Source organism: Glandiceps talaboti, chromosome 23, assembly GCF_964340395.1.
Source record: "Glandiceps talaboti chromosome 23, keGlaTala1.1, whole genome shotgun sequence".
Classification (NCBI taxonomy): Eukaryota; Metazoa; Hemichordata; class Enteropneusta; family Spengelidae; genus Glandiceps; species Glandiceps talaboti.
Window position 1 is genome coordinate 2,618,220 of NC_135571.1, and position 18,315 is coordinate 2,636,534.

General features: G+C 34.7%; 1 protein-coding gene across 1 annotated transcript; it reads left to right on the forward strand.

Moving 5' to 3' along the window:
* The first annotated feature begins 3,990 nt into the window (after window positions 1–3,990).
* Window positions 3,991–17,717, forward strand: LOC144453222 (neuronal acetylcholine receptor subunit alpha-6-like). The gene is made up of 5 exons (XM_078144499.1): window positions 3,991–4,097; window positions 7,796–7,947; window positions 12,229–12,273; window positions 12,854–12,963; window positions 16,571–17,717. The coding sequence occupies exons 1-5, from the start codon at window positions 4,046–4,048 to the stop codon at window positions 17,715–17,717; spliced, it is 1,506 nt and encodes a 501-aa protein (XP_078000625.1). The 5' UTR covers window positions 3,991–4,045.
* The last annotated feature ends 598 nt before the right edge of the window (window positions 17,718–18,315 follow it).

The window sequence follows — 18,315 nt, forward strand, 5'->3', positions numbered from 1 at the left end:
TGTTTGAGTTAACTTGTAGCGGCCTTTTTCTATGTTGAAAGCAGTCCGATTAACTTGAATTTATAATTAATGAGTGAAAAGTGTACGGTAACAGAAAAAGAGAGCATGCTTTGAACAATAGAGACGAGCCAAAAAGTTGTATAACCTGGTTTATACTGCGTGGGTTTGGGGTAAAGCCAAAATTCCACCACAGTCCCGTGTCCAGTATGTCAGCATATGTGCAGTGTAAAGCCAATGTAAATTTATCAAAATAAATGACTTATGGTGGATACACAGTTTCAGATCTAGGAAGTGCGGTCTTAAGACCGCAAGTTTTACTATTGTCTGATATTCGTCTTTGGAGGCAGTATTGTCTGCAGTTATCCCGTGATGATGTCAAGCAGAAATGTTATACAGTAACTAACGCAGAGGGCGCTATTAAAAGTCTATGGGAATACTTTAGCATCAAAACATGAGACGACCATAGACATTTTGGAGACTGGGTTGGCAAGACTCAAAATGACTCGCATATATAATCTAAATTTGGCACTTTGCCAAAATCAACGCTGTAGCCTCAGTTTAGAGCATTTACTTGTGTTTTGAATAAGTGCAGGTTTTTGTAAAACTATTCTTTTCAGTTTGAGGTATTTTTGACTTACTATTTTTCAATACTGCTGAATCTTCACTTTTGCAATCTCAACTTGGGCCTTCTATATAAATAAGAATTACACTTAATAAAAATTAAAACACAAAATTAACCTATCAGTCTTAACCTTCTCATTATATAATCGATCCTGTCTCTTTTTCAATAAGACGCCTATCAAGCCTCTGTAGGTACATGGACGTAAAATAAATTATATAAAACGTTGCAATCAGAACAATACAATGTAGATTTTTGTATTCCGGCAACACTGTGTACCGTGAACTGATTTAGAAGAAATGTGATCATGTATGGATAAAATTGGAATTAGTATGCTCTCGTATGACAGCCAGAATTGACTTCCACGATTAGTGTTACCGGTGATCGGTATCATTAAGGTTTGAAACGTTTAGCTTCTTAACGTATGCACGGAGGTTATAAGGCAAAATGTTAACAATCTTTAAGTCGTTTTTTGTAAGAAGTTTCGGATATAGTTAATTGAATTAGGCGGAAATGTACTAAGGAGATGATCGTGCATGGGTTCATCGATTCAATACGCCATGCTCGGCTGATTATTACCAGCTATGAATGCTTTATGATACGAAAGAATTGGCGTCTGTCAACATTACTCCCCACCGAGTTACAACGGAAACATGGAGTCAGTTAGGTTGTTTAGTCTCCAACAGAGTTTTTTTAGGACAAAACTCCAGACACTGGTAGCACACATGCATATGAAACTCCGGGATAAAACGATACATTTTATCTCATTTTGAAACAAATAACATCACGGCCCACAATAAAAGTCAGAAGAGACGAGGTAAAATGTATCACTTTATCAGAGTCAGTATTTTGTTTATGTAAGCCGTGATAAAAATCGACTTGGGAGACGAAAGAATCACCTTTAATTATGATGTTGTGATTGTATCGCTACAGCATGAAGACATTTCCCATGGTTATGAAATTTTCAGTTGAAAGGTGAACCCGTGTTTAGAGAGTTTCCTTGACAAGGTGAAACATGTGGGCGACATATATACCCGTATACCTTAATACATGTGCTTTGTGAGGGGGGGGGGGGTATTTCGTACCATTACTGATATGTAAAGTAGTACTTCAGGTGATCGAAAGAATTGAATCAGTTCCACTACGAGTTTTGTATAGTTTAGAATAGTAAACATTACCAACAAATACATCCCTCAACTGCGATTCACACGATACTATTGTGTAATGTCTTAGTGTTGGATGGCCTCGTCTGCTAGGGCGGTAACATGAGCGTAGCTATCTTACATTTCAGCTATAATTAAAAGTAAAGTACGACGACCAGACTTTTTATCGCATATATGGGTTATTCTTTTCCCTGCTATATTATTTAAGAGTTGACGTAATGAAAACCTTATCAAGGGATACATGCAATACTTACACTCAAGAAATGATGGCGCTAAAAATTTCATTGTACACCAAGATGATATATCAAAAATTTTATAGATATATTTTATTTTGGATATCAGAAAACAAAATTTACGATGACCCATCATTTTAAATGTATGTTATCAATATAGAGTAGATCCGGGTACACTCCGCAATAAAGGATTTAAATCCTACCATAAGAAGTTATTGGCCTACGACTTCGGAAAACGACTACTCGTGATTTGCTTACAAATATACCTTCCAGAAGGCTGGTTGGTCGACTTGGTAAGCATTCTCCCACACACGCCGAGAACGCGGTAGTTCACATTTGGTATATTTCATTGATCCCGTGCGTAGAAGCTGGTTGGTTGACTATGTTACACCCTCTACTATGTCAATTAAGTCACCTGATTAATATATTATGTTAATTTTCCCATGCTATTCGCTCTGACCTAGTTCACTGTATATGGCAAATGCGACTTGTGTACTAAATAACTTTGAACGTCAAGGTCAGGGGTGATATGTTAACTTTATTGGTGATTTTTCGTGACAAAAAAATACTAGTCTGCAGGCGGTGTGGCGAGAATCATCTTGATCGACATTATGGTCTCAGAGAAAAAAACGCAAATAGCATCGACTGACTAATTGACTGGTATACAAAGCAACAACGTTGACGTATTTACTCATAAAAATACTCTGAAAATGATTAGGCCTAATGAAAAAAATTGTTTGATTCCGGTTACCTACCTAGTTTTACACGCCGACCCAAAACTTGTTGTTACGTATTCGAGAAAAAAAATCAAAAATCGCGAAAATTGTGAAGTCTCGCAAGAAATAGTGGATGCGGAAATTGACATCAATTTAAAAAGACAATATACAACTATTCTTCCAATCTGTAAGTGTAATGGCTGTACATCTGATGAGAATAAACCACTAACACGGAGACCATATGGAAAACAACGGAAAACATAACCACCTAAACTTGACACTCACATTTGAAAACAAAATTTGAATTAAAAAAATTTACCTACCACATCTATTCTAAAATCGAATGTAATCGGAACAACACAATTTTTTATTCCTTAAGTTAAAGAAACAAATTGGTATAAAGAACTTCTCTATAGTTATAGTAAAATTCAAAAAGAAATTGCAAACTAAATTTGCACGAAATAATTTTGGTCATATTCAGTCACAATAGAAATTTACAATTAGTGGTTTTCAATAACTTGATTAAGGAATAAATTTTTCCGAAATTAAAGAGACACATCGAATGGTGTAGGTGAGGAAGGACAAATAGGAGAGACACACAGGGGGTACTGAGCAAGGTAATGTTGAAATGTTGCATGCTTATGGTATAACACTTGCTAAGCATTTTTATCATAACACAGAATGATATTGTAGGAAATTCCCTTTTCTCGTTTTCCCTCTAGCTACAGAAACGTTTAGTCGAATTTAACGACACAAACACACATTAAATATGTGCATACAAAAGTTGAAACAGCGTTTGAATAGAGACAACCCATGACGCTACATATTAGAGTGAACTGAGAGGTGAAAGGTCAGTCCGTTTGCGTCGTCCATATTAGTAAAGAAACGGACGGTGTGTCATTAAGCAATAAATCAAACACGGTCAAATTTTATGTTATACTCTTCTTGATTCCTATCTCTCCATATTCAAATTGATCAGAACATGTCACCACACAAATCGCGATTCATATTTTATTAGCCAAAAAAAATGATAATTATAAATGGAAATGTAAGATTATAGAATTCTTAAAAAATATATTAATTTCCTGTTCGCAATGTAATTGTATTTGTTTTTTCTCTTTGTATTACTGTTGATTCTGCCGACAATCGCAACTGCGAATATGTACACTGCGCATGCTCGACCTTACCTCTTAATGTACTCGTTGAGTTCCCGAATTCGCACTTGCATCGAGTACCAATACTTATAGAGAGAACACAGGGAACGTTTGTGGAGACAATACATCAACTCAGACAGAATTCTGCATCATCGGTAAAATGTTAACTGCGTGGATATGTTGGTTCGCCGTGCTTACTCTCAGCTGCAAAGGTATGTACTTTTTCGTTCTATTCCAATTTATTCCACAGTATCGCTAACGCCGGCGTAAGTATACTCACGTCATTTGCAATGTAATATGTTTATGTACTGGTATTACCGAATTTAATGAGGGGCCAGCAATATTTGCAAATAGTGATTAACATTGCATGTACTTAAACAAAGGGGTATCTGTCACACAAAGCTGATACTACTGCTACTGCATTATTCGTTCCAGAGGTGTGTTTTATTTTCACAAGTGCTTTTCAGCGGAAACGAGTACGGTTGGAATGCACGACAAACGACGAATTTGAACGTCAAGACCGAACAGAAATGTCCAAAATGTAACAATTCTTCATCAAATTTAATTGTTGTCTCCTATCCCAGGCTTCTTGTATCTTTTATCAATTCCAGTATACGCACGTATCAAAACTTAAAACGTTACAAGAATAATTCAAATAGTTAACTTATCAAATAACAAATAAATAAAACGAAATCGCATCTGGAAACGTCGTACGTTACCAGAAATAGCTCATTGGTTACGTGGCAGACGACAAGGTACAAACATTTGCATTACAGCCATTAGGCGCGGGATAAAAAATACGACATTTTGTGTCAGTTTCTACAATAATTATATCCATTCGAAATTTCTAAATCAGAGTAAAAAATAAAAGAGTTTTAGGAATTAACCTTCATCTATTTGTTAAACACAAATGGAACGTTTTCTTATTTTTAAGAAATGGGTTCGTTGATAATATGATACGCTGTGATGACTTGTTTACAGCAATACAACCAGTTGAAAGACGCCATAGTATTTTATAACGAAAAACAATAACTGTCATCCGTTTTGACTCCAGGTTTTATCATTCTAATAATTAATGATGGTTACATTTTAATTTCAATTTTTCGGTGAATTCTTGTTCTTATCATTGATTAGAATCATTAACCCCAGTTAATCTTCTCTTAGCTCGCTTCACTATCCTTTACTGTTTACCATGATAAATGTTTAAACAGATGCCAACATACTTACACTGAGACTTCATTTCGTCATGACAGAATATACTGATATACTGATATATGATAATACTGTCGTATGCATACTCCACGAAAAGTTATTTTGGTAGTTCGTTTGTTTTTTTCTCTATACTTGTCTCTCGCCCCTCTCATATCTTTGTCTCTCTGCCCCTCCCCTTTCTGTGTTTCAGTTTACCAGACTCGGTCAGTCCCTGTATGCACGTACGTACGTATGTATGTATGTATGTATGTATGTATGTATGTATGTATGTATGTATGTATGTATGTATGTATGTATGTCTGTCTGTCTGTCTGTCTGTCTGTCTGTCTGTCTGTCTGTCTGTCTGTCTGTCTGTCTGTCAGACTGTCTGGCTGTGTTTGTACATGTGTGTGTGTTTGTCTGTATGTCTGTCTGTCTGTCTGCCTGTCTGTCAGTATCTGTGTGTGTCTGTGTGTTTGTCTATCTGTTTGTTTGTTTGTTTGTTTGTTTGTCTGTCTGTGTGCCTGCGTGTCTGCCTGCCTTTCTGTCTGTCTACCTATTCTGTCTGCCACAGTCTCTCTCTGTCTGTGTAATGTTCTCAACATATACATTCTTAATAATACATTTTCGTTTATTAATCACGAAACTTGTGTCTCCTTTTACAGCATTGCTATTTGATACAGTAAAAATAAGGTTTCTTGTTACAAATTACATCAAAATAAGTCGTCGATAAATATATTCTTGCACAAGCAAGTTAATAATACATTTGATCTCGCTATGAACACAAATCAACACCACTGTCGCAGTTGACAAAGCGAATTCAAACACAAAAAACTTTCTGTTTATTTTGTTTCTGTAATTCGTATAAAATTGTGTGACATGCCGAACGACAAGTGAAAGTCTATAGCCTTTCGTGTTTTGTTGTAATGGAAAAAACTTCGAAGTTGAACTACTTATAATTCACATCCTTTATTGTTTTAATCCCTTTCCCTACCATCTTTGATATCTCCCTCCTCATCTTTGTCGCATTGTCATGTATATCCTTATAAACAAAAGAGAAATTACGACCGTCGTATTTCAATTTTATGTCGCGCCAAAGTAATTTATAGCGAGCATGCCGAAACCCCATTACCTTTATGGAGTGGGTGGTAAATTGAAAGAGACTAACATCTTGAGATTAATTTTGAATTACAAATCATGTTACTAAGGTTTAACTACTTCCCATAGATGGACATTAATGATTCGTGGTCATTTAAACCAATCGACGGATTAACAAATTCAATAGACAGTCGTCGATAAATATATTCTTAATTATAATTACTGAACATGAAATCCGACCCTCCAGTTACGTTTATGACCGGTTACACGTAGTATGGATTTTATGTTAGACTTGTTCACGTCTTAGGGCCTCTTTTCATTCTTTATTTGATTATTTTTAAATGTGTGCTCTTTTGTGTGCAATAATATGAGTGATTGTGCAACTGTCGTGAGATTGCGTACAGTCCTCCTAATAACCTGGTAAAATAAAGATGTTTGGACATTCCCCTTCACAGAATGTGAAAAGAACAACAATTAAACAAAGATTATGAGACGAAAACAAATCTCAAGGGACTGTGGCAGTCTATTTTTGTCTAAACCACGAGACATAACAGGAAATCGTTTGTCAAAACGAAGGTTCATATGAATCAACAAAGTGTTCAACTTTTAATACTCGATGGTCAGGGAAGGCTTTAATCTTAAAGCGTCTCGGATAAAAAGTATTTAAAGTTTTACTGTTAATTTCGTAAAGAAAAACCCAAACCCAAACAAGGTTACATAACTTACTATATTATTAATATTTTATATTAGAAAAGATTTTATTTTATAAACATTCACTATTATTGTTTAACACTATGACAGAACCCCATAGCAAGCTAAGTGCGCGCAAGTCTGGCGTACTCGGGTATTTGCAGTGTTCTTAGCTTCCGTACTTTCACTAGCGTAGCGAGTGAAAGTGCAGCAGAAACAATTGCTAGCACTCATGCAAATACCCTTGAGTACCCACACGGGAATTCATGTAGCATGGGGTTATGCAATTATCTTTACGTATGTTTATCTGATGAAAATACAAATTTCCATAACAAATATGGAATTAATGTATATTGTTGCCAATGTGCCCTCCAGGAAACTCTGTTCCCACTACACTTTTAAAATGGCATGTTTTAATTCTACTCAATGGAAAAAAAAACTCGTTTTTACCTAGGACCTTCAATTTCATAAATACCTGGCAAAACAATGACATATTCCAGTCTCAGTACTTTTAGAAAAGATGTCCTAAGTGAAATAATTGATGTGTGAATTTAACGGAAGTTTCGGTAATTCTATCATCTTTTATTTTACTTTTATTTCTATTTTTAAAAGTTTTGTAAATATTGAATGCATTTTTCCAATTTCAGAGTGTCTGTAAATGGGACAATCCCGTAGAATCTTAAATAAATAAATAAATAAATAAATAAATAAATAAATAAATAAATAATAAATAAATAAATAAATCATAACAATCATACAGCGCGATTTCTTGTGTAGTGAACGATCTAACCTCATCTGCACATCATTTGCATGTATGTATGTATGCAAACAATGTTTTCGGTATTACACTGTAGTGCAAATTACACTAGTATGCGCGCGCACCACTGTTAGTAATCTCTGTTACATAATGTAATAATATGTTTTATTCCAGGGGCAAATGTCACTCTTGAGGGGCATGAAGTTGAAGGGAATCTTAGAGGTCTACTCTTCTCCTATTACGACAAGTCAGTGAGACCATCACTTGATACTGATAGTCCTGTCGTTGTCAATGTAGCCCTGTCTCTTACACAGCTTCTTGATGTGGTAAGCATTACAGTATTAAGTTCATATGGGCATCGAAAACAAATATATTAACATGTCGTTAATGACACTTATTCTTAGTAAATCAATTCGTGTTACCGTACAAGCTTTGGAATAGACGTAAGAACATAACTATATTTTAAACCATTTTAGATTCCAATATGGCCGTCGAATACTTTGTTAATCACTGTATGGGAAATATAAAACTTAAAAACACGATGTTAAATCGTCAAATTTTATTTATTTTTTCAAAAGAGCAAGTCTTAGTTTCAAATTGCAATATTTGTATCGATATCATGGACTTTGATAGTATAAACGTTAAAGTAGCCAAATGGATGGGATTGGGGTGTTTATTTTGGAATTGTAATTAAAAAACCATGAAAAAGCATTATGAAACAATATATCCTAAGTCCTTGTTTGTAGATTAAGAAATTGCAAAATATTAATAAATGTAGATGGGAATGTTTTCAGACACATGTGTGTATAGTTTTGGTATATAAATACATTTCTCTGTTGGAATCTTCAATTTCCTCAACTTAGACTTTACAGTTTAGAATTTACCAAATACATCAATATATTGGACAATTCGTTGTCATAAAATCAGCATCTGGGCACGACCGTCGTATCTGAAATAAAACATCTTTGATTATCTACGTGGTCCTAAATATGCCAACACATGCAAGAATACACCTACTTAGCCCTAATTCAAAATCATTTCCATACAAGTAATCTTAAAGCATACATGACCTGAATGATAAACTGTATAATTACATTAAGGTACTTTGTTGTTAGTATTGCATCTTCGCACCATGTAATCAATCATGGCGACTATTGGATTCTTTGGTAACCATGCCTACTATCTCACCTAAATAAAACATTGAAAGTAAACTAACACAAATTCCGTGTCCTACTAGATATCGATTTGACTGACGTGGTAATTGTAATTACAAACGGTTCAAGTAATTCGTCTTGAAGATTTGCTAAAGAGACTACCACTGTATAGTTCCCGAGTACCTCTTTTGAATTTCGACCCTGAATATTATTTCAAATATTTCTTCTAAACTAATAAACATATTTGTTTAAATAAATATCTGAACATCAATCTTAGTTTTTTCAGTTGTATCAGCAGATCTTAACATCAATACAACAATAAAATGAGAGCCTCCCGTAAAGGGGCCGACGGATGTCAATTGAATGCAAATTGTTGAGAAAACATTGATTTTTTCACGTTGAAATTAACAACTACCTCAGCCAGGTTTGAAGAAAACAGGGGTATTTTTATCATCAATCGATACACCACACACACACACACACACACACACACACACACACACACACGCATATATATATATATATATATATATATATATATATATATATATATATATATATATATATATAATTCAAAGTATATATACACATTTATATATAATATATACTTTGCATTTCGTGAGATACAACGGTGCGCATGCTGAACATTTCATAACTTTGTCGTTTTCTCTACGAGTACTTTCTCTAGTATTATTTCATTTTATGGGTCAATTATCAATTTGTGACGTATTTTCCATTATCTCTGAAAATAACATAAATAGAACTTAAGTTTTTTTTAAAAAGAGAATTGTTGAACAGTAACTAGTTTGACAGTACATTATGTGGAAACAAACACACACACACACATGGATATGTACACATGTATACATACATACATACATACATACATACATACATACATACATACATACATACATACGTACGTGCATACACACACACATTTATGTATGTATGTATGTATGTATGTATGTATGTATGTATGTATGCATGTATGTATGTATGTATGTATGTATGTATGTATGTGTGTATGTATGTATGTATGTATGTATGTATGTATGTATGTATGTATGTTTGTTTGTTGTTAACGTTATAGGGCCTGTTATACGTGATTATGACGCCAATATGTCTATTGCTACAACATTTATTGTGCGTCTCGAACCTGTTACAGAAATACAACAATGGCACTAAATACAAAGGAATATATTGTGATACCTAAATATGTTCGTATATTACCAAACCAAAATGTTCTATTTATTAGAGTAGCATTCACACTATTGTCAACTGACGTTTATGAAGCAGAACGCTAATTGCTCAGCAAATTATTGCATGTGTTTGACTATTGGAGATCTAATAAAGGGATATATCACGCGCCTTGATATACTGTAGGATACGTCGTGTTGTTCAGCCCTATCAGGCCTCTTAACCACGACTGTACTAATCTACCCAATTTCCCAAATTAGCATCCAGACTGGGTTGCAACTAATCAAATATCGTTATGTTCTAATAGGTGTTAAATTGACCATGATGTTAGCCTTCCAATGCTTATTTATGATACCAACCACCTAATCTTACGTGAATAGCAAAATGCATTTCTTGGCCAAAGTCTAATATTGTATCCGAATACAAAGAGTTATTACAGAACAAAGCAGGTAAACAATCGTTAAGAAAGAAACTAACAAATCAAAGTCATAACTATGAATAACTTTTATACATCTAAAAAGTTACTTAAGTCGTCAAACCTGGAGGCACTATACAATGTCACTATACAATATGACAGTTTTGTATACGTCAATGATGGCGTTGTCATTGACAACGCTACTTGAATTCAACACATCGTCAACTTATGAAATTAAACTTGCTGCAATTAGATGACAACAAAACAGTATATTTAAAATGAGTTTAGAAAATCCATTACTTAATAACATGTTACAGATATGTGACTAGATCGATATAGAAGTAAATTGAACGTTGCCTTTTTCACAAAGAATACGGGTAAACATTTACATACATAAAGGAAACCGACCATGCATCATAACTGCTATAGTTACAATATTATTGCTCTATAGCTTGAGGAGGTCAACTAGTTTCATTTTAACCATACATTCCAAGCGAAACTTTGCATATGTATAGAATGCTAGCATATAGTGATGATTTTAAACGTGAAAAGAAAAATGGGGTCACCATAATTTCCTGAAAGGAAAGAAAGATATGTATATATGTATGTATGTATGTATGCATGTATGAACCTACATCAGAGCTCAGACACTAGAAGAATCTTTGTCTGGTTGATAGTGAAAAGAAGCAGACTTTTTCCGGCACCTTGGCCAATTTTCATTGTCCACCACTGATAAAACGAAGCTCTATCTGTTCAAAGACGTTTCTATATAACTCCTATAATGGCTGTAGTATCACATGCAGTGTAATGTGTCACATACATGTACAGATATGTAACTGAACTGCACAGTACACAGTGTGTGAATTATTTTGAGGCAGCCATCCCACACATATAGATTTACATACGAATTGTCTATCCATGAGTAACATGTCAAATACAATCTAAAAGTGTCACCATTGTCTATCATAAGTTAAGCAAGCTAAGTGTTTCCTCAAAGTAATTATTTACGTTTAAGGCGTTGCCTTGGCCACAGTCTGGATGCAAACGTGGTCTCTAACCACGTCTAGTCAAATGACTCAATTACAACCAAATGTAGTTCAAGCAAGTAGCTAAAACACTAACTCATTATTCGTAAGAATTCTGTGATTGATTAACAAAGACACGATGTTTATGACTGTGTGGGTGCTTGTGGATGAATTTTAAATTTCATCTCGTGCATTTCATTGAGCTAGACTGAAAGAAAGTTCTGAAAGATTTGATGAAGGATAGCGCAAGACTACATTGTCCATAAAACAAAACAGTTTTTAAACTAAAGTGTCTAGTTAAATGCCTATACCTTGTAACATGTCATAGTGTTGCACTTGGTCGCTTAAAACAATATAACAACATATAATTCTACTTTCTGTAATTGCGTAATTTTGTGATAATGAAGATGTTGGGTGTTCGACACACAAAATAAAATGGCAATTTGATTTGTTATGCTGCGTATATAAGCAAACATGCATTAGTGCACTCCTGTTGTGTTCAACTATGAGACGTGATATTTTAAATTTATAGGAACTAATATATTCTGACCAGTTGACCAGTGAGTGATATCAGTACACATTTTACAGTATCAAGTTCGAAGTAGCGGTTCCAGAACTATATTTTGAAAATTGGTCAACACTTCAGCTAAAAACAATACTATTCACAATACATACAGTACACAACTTTGAGCTTTGAAAACTCAGAACTTTTCTCCTGTGAAAGAGCACTGGACATCATTATTAAACATAAGTAATTAAGCACTCTGAAGGTGTGACAAAAATACATAAATATTGTTTATTTATATCTTACAGGATGAGAAGAAACAAGTTATTACCGTTAGTGTGTGGCTTTATCAGGTATTATAACACATCGTTTTCACACAGTGATTGGCTTAGACCGTGTCACGTGATATGGACTGGTGACCCATAGTGAACTTAATTTGCATAGATATGGTACTATTCGTATTCTAGTTTCCGTAGGGTACTATTCTTGTTGTATAAGTGTCCTACTGATGATGTGCATTGACTAAGGAAGGAATTTGCCTGAGAATATGAAACACTTATTCCCTTTCCTATTCGGGCACTAGTAGACATATTACTCATAGAGCTATTATGATAGTCGAGGGAAATAGTTGCTACATAGTAAAGCTCGGGGTAATAGACGACTACTAGTGGCCTCATAGCCAGGCAATAAGTTAAGAGTATAGTATTAACCATGTATTCAGATCCCAAGGTTTAAAGGGGAATGTTGATAAGGCAGAAACGCCTAACATTGGTAATCATGGACATATTGGAAGTGACAATATATGCATTCCAAAATCCCTGTTCACTACATGTAGACCTGTTTTATGGACGTAGGGATGGATATCTCTAAAACAAATGAATAATCCGTGGTAGCAACTTACATCACTAATTTTAGTCACCTTTTCGCAAATAGATATGGAAAGACTATCGTCTGAAATGGGACCCGCAAGACCACGAGGGAATCCGATCATTGCCGATTTTGGCTGGCAGTGTCTGGTATCCAGACACTGGTCTCTACACAAGGTGATTATGCAATTACTTTTCGGTCAATAATTTGAGTCGTGGTATTCCTTTATCATAGCGAATACATGATAAACATTTACTACAACTTTATGTAACGAATGTAGTTATTGGTCAGAATCGGAACACGTGGCATTTGCTAATGACTACATTCCTGTTATGGCGTTAGTGGTCGGTCAGAATAAGACAATGTGACATTTAAATGCAGGTAGCATTACCACCTGTACTATTTTTGATTGGTCCAAATATGATCACGTGACACTCTTGCATAAGAAATAAGTATTTCATGATCCAGTAGCAATAACAACTTGTATCGACAATTCTTTTACTTAATTGGCAACATTACCGGTCATTATACTGTCTAAGAGTACCGGGACCCTGGACTATGATGTGCCATATGTATTATGTTATGCCACTTGGATGTATTAGTGTTCAATAAAACCCCTTGTCTAATATTTGCTTTTGAGTTGTCATGTTTCTCATTAATTGAAAAAGTAGTTATTAAAAACAAAAAATAAACTAATAAATCAAGGTATAAAAACACTGGATGATCTCAACAAATGTTCCAAATGTTCTGAAATGTTCGCAAATGTGAAAACAGCAGTACGAATTGTGAAGGAAAGCTAAGGTTTGAAAAGTACAATGCAAAATACACGGGTGCAAAACTGAGAAGTATGGAAAACTAACAGTTAGGATGTTCGACATCTAAAGACGTTTTACTATTCAAACCTTCTGAGTTCAAAAGTTCGCAGCCTTTTGATCCAAAATCTCTCTGGTATCTAAATTCACATGGTCCGTGCAGTAAGTTTTTTCGATGACAACAACAGAAAGTCCCTTCTTTGAATGCCCCTTGCTATTAAAATGTTGTGCTACATATAAAGGTGAACAGGGGGTGTACTCCTCTCGTTTAATACTGCTACGTTATCTTGCTATGTATTGTTTAACCTAACGTCCCCTAAACACTAGTCAGAGTGCTTTAACCCGGCAGCTAAGCTAACGTGCCAACTGGTAGATAAAGTGAAGTTATCCTGATGTGTACTTTCTTTCCCCAAGGCGATGAGAAGGCAAATCATTTTTAAAGATTTACCTTACAATCTACGGATCTAAATAGATTCACAAGTCTTCTTGCCTAAATTGACAATTTGACCAATATTGATAGTTTGACATATACCCAGCTGCTTATATCTCTAAAGATAGATGTATATTAGCGTCATAAATCAAAAGATATATGGCAGTCGACTCTGCTAAAACAAAGTAGAAAAACACAATTCTATTGTTTTCGGTTTAAGCAACAATCATATATATTACCGTTACAGCTGATATCTCTATCATAAAGAATTCTTCGGCATCAGCTCAATGTTTGTACACAATTAGAATAGTTTATTCTTTTTGAAGTATGATATTAAAGTGTAAATATTTAAACAACTCTTGAGAATTCAAAAAAAAATTTTTGTAATGTGTTAATATATGATACTAATCATGATATTTTCGAAATACATGTAATAAACACGAAGGAGTGTTGAAAAGTCATTGTTCGCCAATTGCATATGCTTTTCTGCTGGCCCCACTACACGAAAAGTAATATTTGACCACGTCTTTCCACCGCGGTAAATCTTGAGCAGTGGATGTGTAAATATGTTGAGTATGAGACGAAGGTCAACCTTTGACTTAATTAGCCCCAGGTGATCTCTCCCCCGGGGGCTGTAGCAATCAAAAGTGGCACATCGTCTTGTACTACCCCTGGACAGAGATGTTGGTTAGGTGGGTCACAGGTAGGGTAAAAGGTGGGTACCTTTCATGTAATGTCCCATTACGAAATATGTCATACAGCAAAATGACCAAATGAGCCGAGAGTTCAACTTGATATTTCTCTGAAATCGCGCGTTTGATAAATGTAGGTGCTGGGAGGAAAAATCATAAACAGCTTTCCAGACTGCAAAGTTCATGAACGTGTACTTGTTTCGTTGAGTGGCGTTTAATCAAGCGGGTGTAGTAAACATGTGATTATTGATTTAATGTAAAGTTTTTGTATGATATTAGAATTAGTTACTGAATTGACTTTAAATGAATTTAAATTTATTCCACCTGAAAATTAAAACAAAATGTACTGTCTTTGAAAGTTATACAAAACCGTTATCAATCGGTGCACTGGCCCATATGGGTATTAAGAACACATGTTGAATTTTATGCCAAGTATTTTTATATCACTGATGCAATGTAAAGCCCCAGTCAATATTATCAACAAATAAAATATTCAGTTCAATTCAGATTATTGGAGTAACTGTTTTCTTGTATATTGATGTATGTTCAAACAAGTTAGCTCGTGTAACGCATATGTATACCATGTTTTTTTTTTGTTTCTTTTTGTATTAGGAATTTCTAACGTTTATATTCTAGCCAATGTGATCTTCTATATGCAATTGTTATCCGATTCAAAACACTCTAACGTGTATATTAATTTGGTTGTCGGTGTTTTTAATGCAACATACGAGGTATATACCAAATCCCCCATATAAATGTGCACCAATTGAGCTAGAATCGATATTGATTGTTATATACATTTTGCGCGATTCATTTAACTTTGTTTATCACGAAATCATCCATATAATACGTATTAGTGTCCGGCTTTCGTCAGTGAGTTTAGCAACCTCCAGTCACAATTAGTTCAGTTATTGATTGATTTATTGACTGCAACAAGATCCGGTACATGCTTGAAATATATATATATCTTGCATGAGTAGCAGTGATATCATATATTTAATACAAATCAAACGTGTGATCTTAATACTCGTATGGTCCATCCATACTTCCTTTAACGTTCGTCGGTAAATTTAACAGCCCTTAGTTATGATTACTGATTGATTGCAACAATGATACATGCTTTTTATACTTACATACACTTTTCATAAGTAGCATGTGATATCAAATATTTGATAAAAAAATCAACGTATTTTTATTGCTCATGTGGTCCATCCATCTTCCCTTTATCTTGACGACAACCTTACATTAACTCTTGTTGTTCGATATTCGTTTCTCTGTTAATAACTTCTTGTACTAAGTAGTTCGTTTATCGATTGATTGAAGCAAGGATCGATACATTTTAGTAATGCTTGTATGCACATCTTATGAAAAGCGTCTAACTACTGTATATTTTAATGCACCCGTATAATAATTACATGCGTCCAACACCAGGTGTTGTTCTTAACAGCCTGAAGTAATAATGACTTTAACTACAATTAATACAAAGATCAATACAAACCATGTAATTGATATACACATATACACTTTGCAGGCTAGGAATACTTACTGTTTAGTGCATTGGTATTTGGTTGTCAACATTCGTTGCTATGTAAGTAGTAATACATAATACAATTCACTGAAGAAAATGCAAGTGAATTTAATTAATTTTAAGACAGACCAAACACTTCCCATCAGAAGACTTAGTGCAAACTATAGAATATACATTATATTGTGATGACACCCTGGGGTAAGTTAGTTTACAAATATGCACTGTTAACTTTGATCGCCTAATTCTATTTTCAATCGTTGCAGATTTCCTTGCTCAGCAAACTCATTTTGTATTCAAATTACCTTTCTTCTTACATTTCAGTGCAAGTGAAGAACACTCTAACTTCCCTACAGTGATTACTGATTCAGTGACAGCCCTGGTACAATACGACGGTAACGTCACCGCCTGCTCCGCTCGTATTTACTTGATACCTTGTCGAATGGATATCATCCACTTTCCATTTGATAAACAGTCGTGCAGCTTAGCCATCGGTACATGGGTGCATAACGTCACCCAGCTCGACTACAATGCCATGTTTGACAAGGTACAACAGGAAGGGTTCATCCGAAACACTGAGTGGAGTTTGTTAGACTCCAGAGTAGACAAGTATTTAGCAGAGTTTATAGTATTCCCAGGAACCTATTCTTATATGACATTTACTCTATTTATGAAAAGAAAATCCCTTTACTATATTGTTAACCTTATACTGCCCTGTGTGCTTTTCTCTCTTTTGACCGTTACTGTGTTCTTTCTCCCCCCAAATTGTAACGACAGAATAACGATGGGCGTCTCAATTCTGCTAACGTTATTCGTATTTAACTTGCTAGTAGCCGACATCATGCCACCAACATCCGACAACGTCCCTGGGCTCTCATTGTACCTCCTTTTCAATATGGCGAGTGTAGTCGGTGTTATCGTCATTTCCGCTTTCCTATTGTCTCTGTACTCAAAACGAGGCCCGGTGCCATCTTGTTTGAGGGCAGTGTTTATTCAGATATTGGCAAAACTCGTTTGCGTTCGGAATGAGAAGAAATGCTTAGAGAGGCGATCTAGCAAAATTTCACCATCGTCAATACTTGAACGGTACAGTGTACCAAATAATACGAATCAATTTGAGTTTTCATTTGAAATGCCGTCGAGTTCAAGTCATGATGAAACAGAAGAGCATAACATGAATGGCAAAATGTCGTCTGAACGAACCACTAAACAACACTCAAAGAAAACTAAATGCAAAGAGGATGATACCCTTTTGAGGAAAAATGCCTGTTTTTTAAGAGAAGTACTGTATAAACTAGAAATCATAATTGAACAGAACAGGAAAGTAAACAACGTTTCAGAAAACGTACACAGTGCAGATCTGGAAGACGCCGAAGAGTGGCAAATGTTGGCTCGTGTAATAAACAGAATTTCGTTTGTCGTGTTTCTGACGATGTATGTCACGGGAACACTTTACATTTTTCTTATGTAGGTTGTAGAATCTCTCAATTTTATTCAATATTGCAGTTGAATGATTTCAACGAATATTAAGATATATTCGAAGGACAAATCCACTGCATTATAATTTTAAAAACTTTAAAAATATTGATAACCTATCGATAGTTTTTACCATGATCTTTCAATAGCCACTTAATCGAATTCCAAATTTTCAATATTTTTTTTTCCAAGATTAAATGCAGCAAATGAAATAAATTAACATATTTTAACTCTATTACGGCTCATAGTGACTTTAAAGACTTTAAAAACAAAATAATTGAGTTCCTTAATATCTTTTACACGTGAGTTACACCATGCACTATTGCAAAGACGAGGGGGTTATATTATACTTATTTATATTCCGGCTAGTAATGTATTCATTATGTAACAATTTACCAAAGAAAATGTTTGTTTTCCCTAACACAAGTATTATCAATGAGGTATGCACACAAGTAATGCAATCATGTTGTAATAAGATCAATAGCAAAAAAAATAATTTGCATAATTTATTATAATAAAATAGCATCAACCGCCATTTAAACAGCAACATGACTGAAACAAATAAATTTAAAAAAAACATACGTTACGAAGAT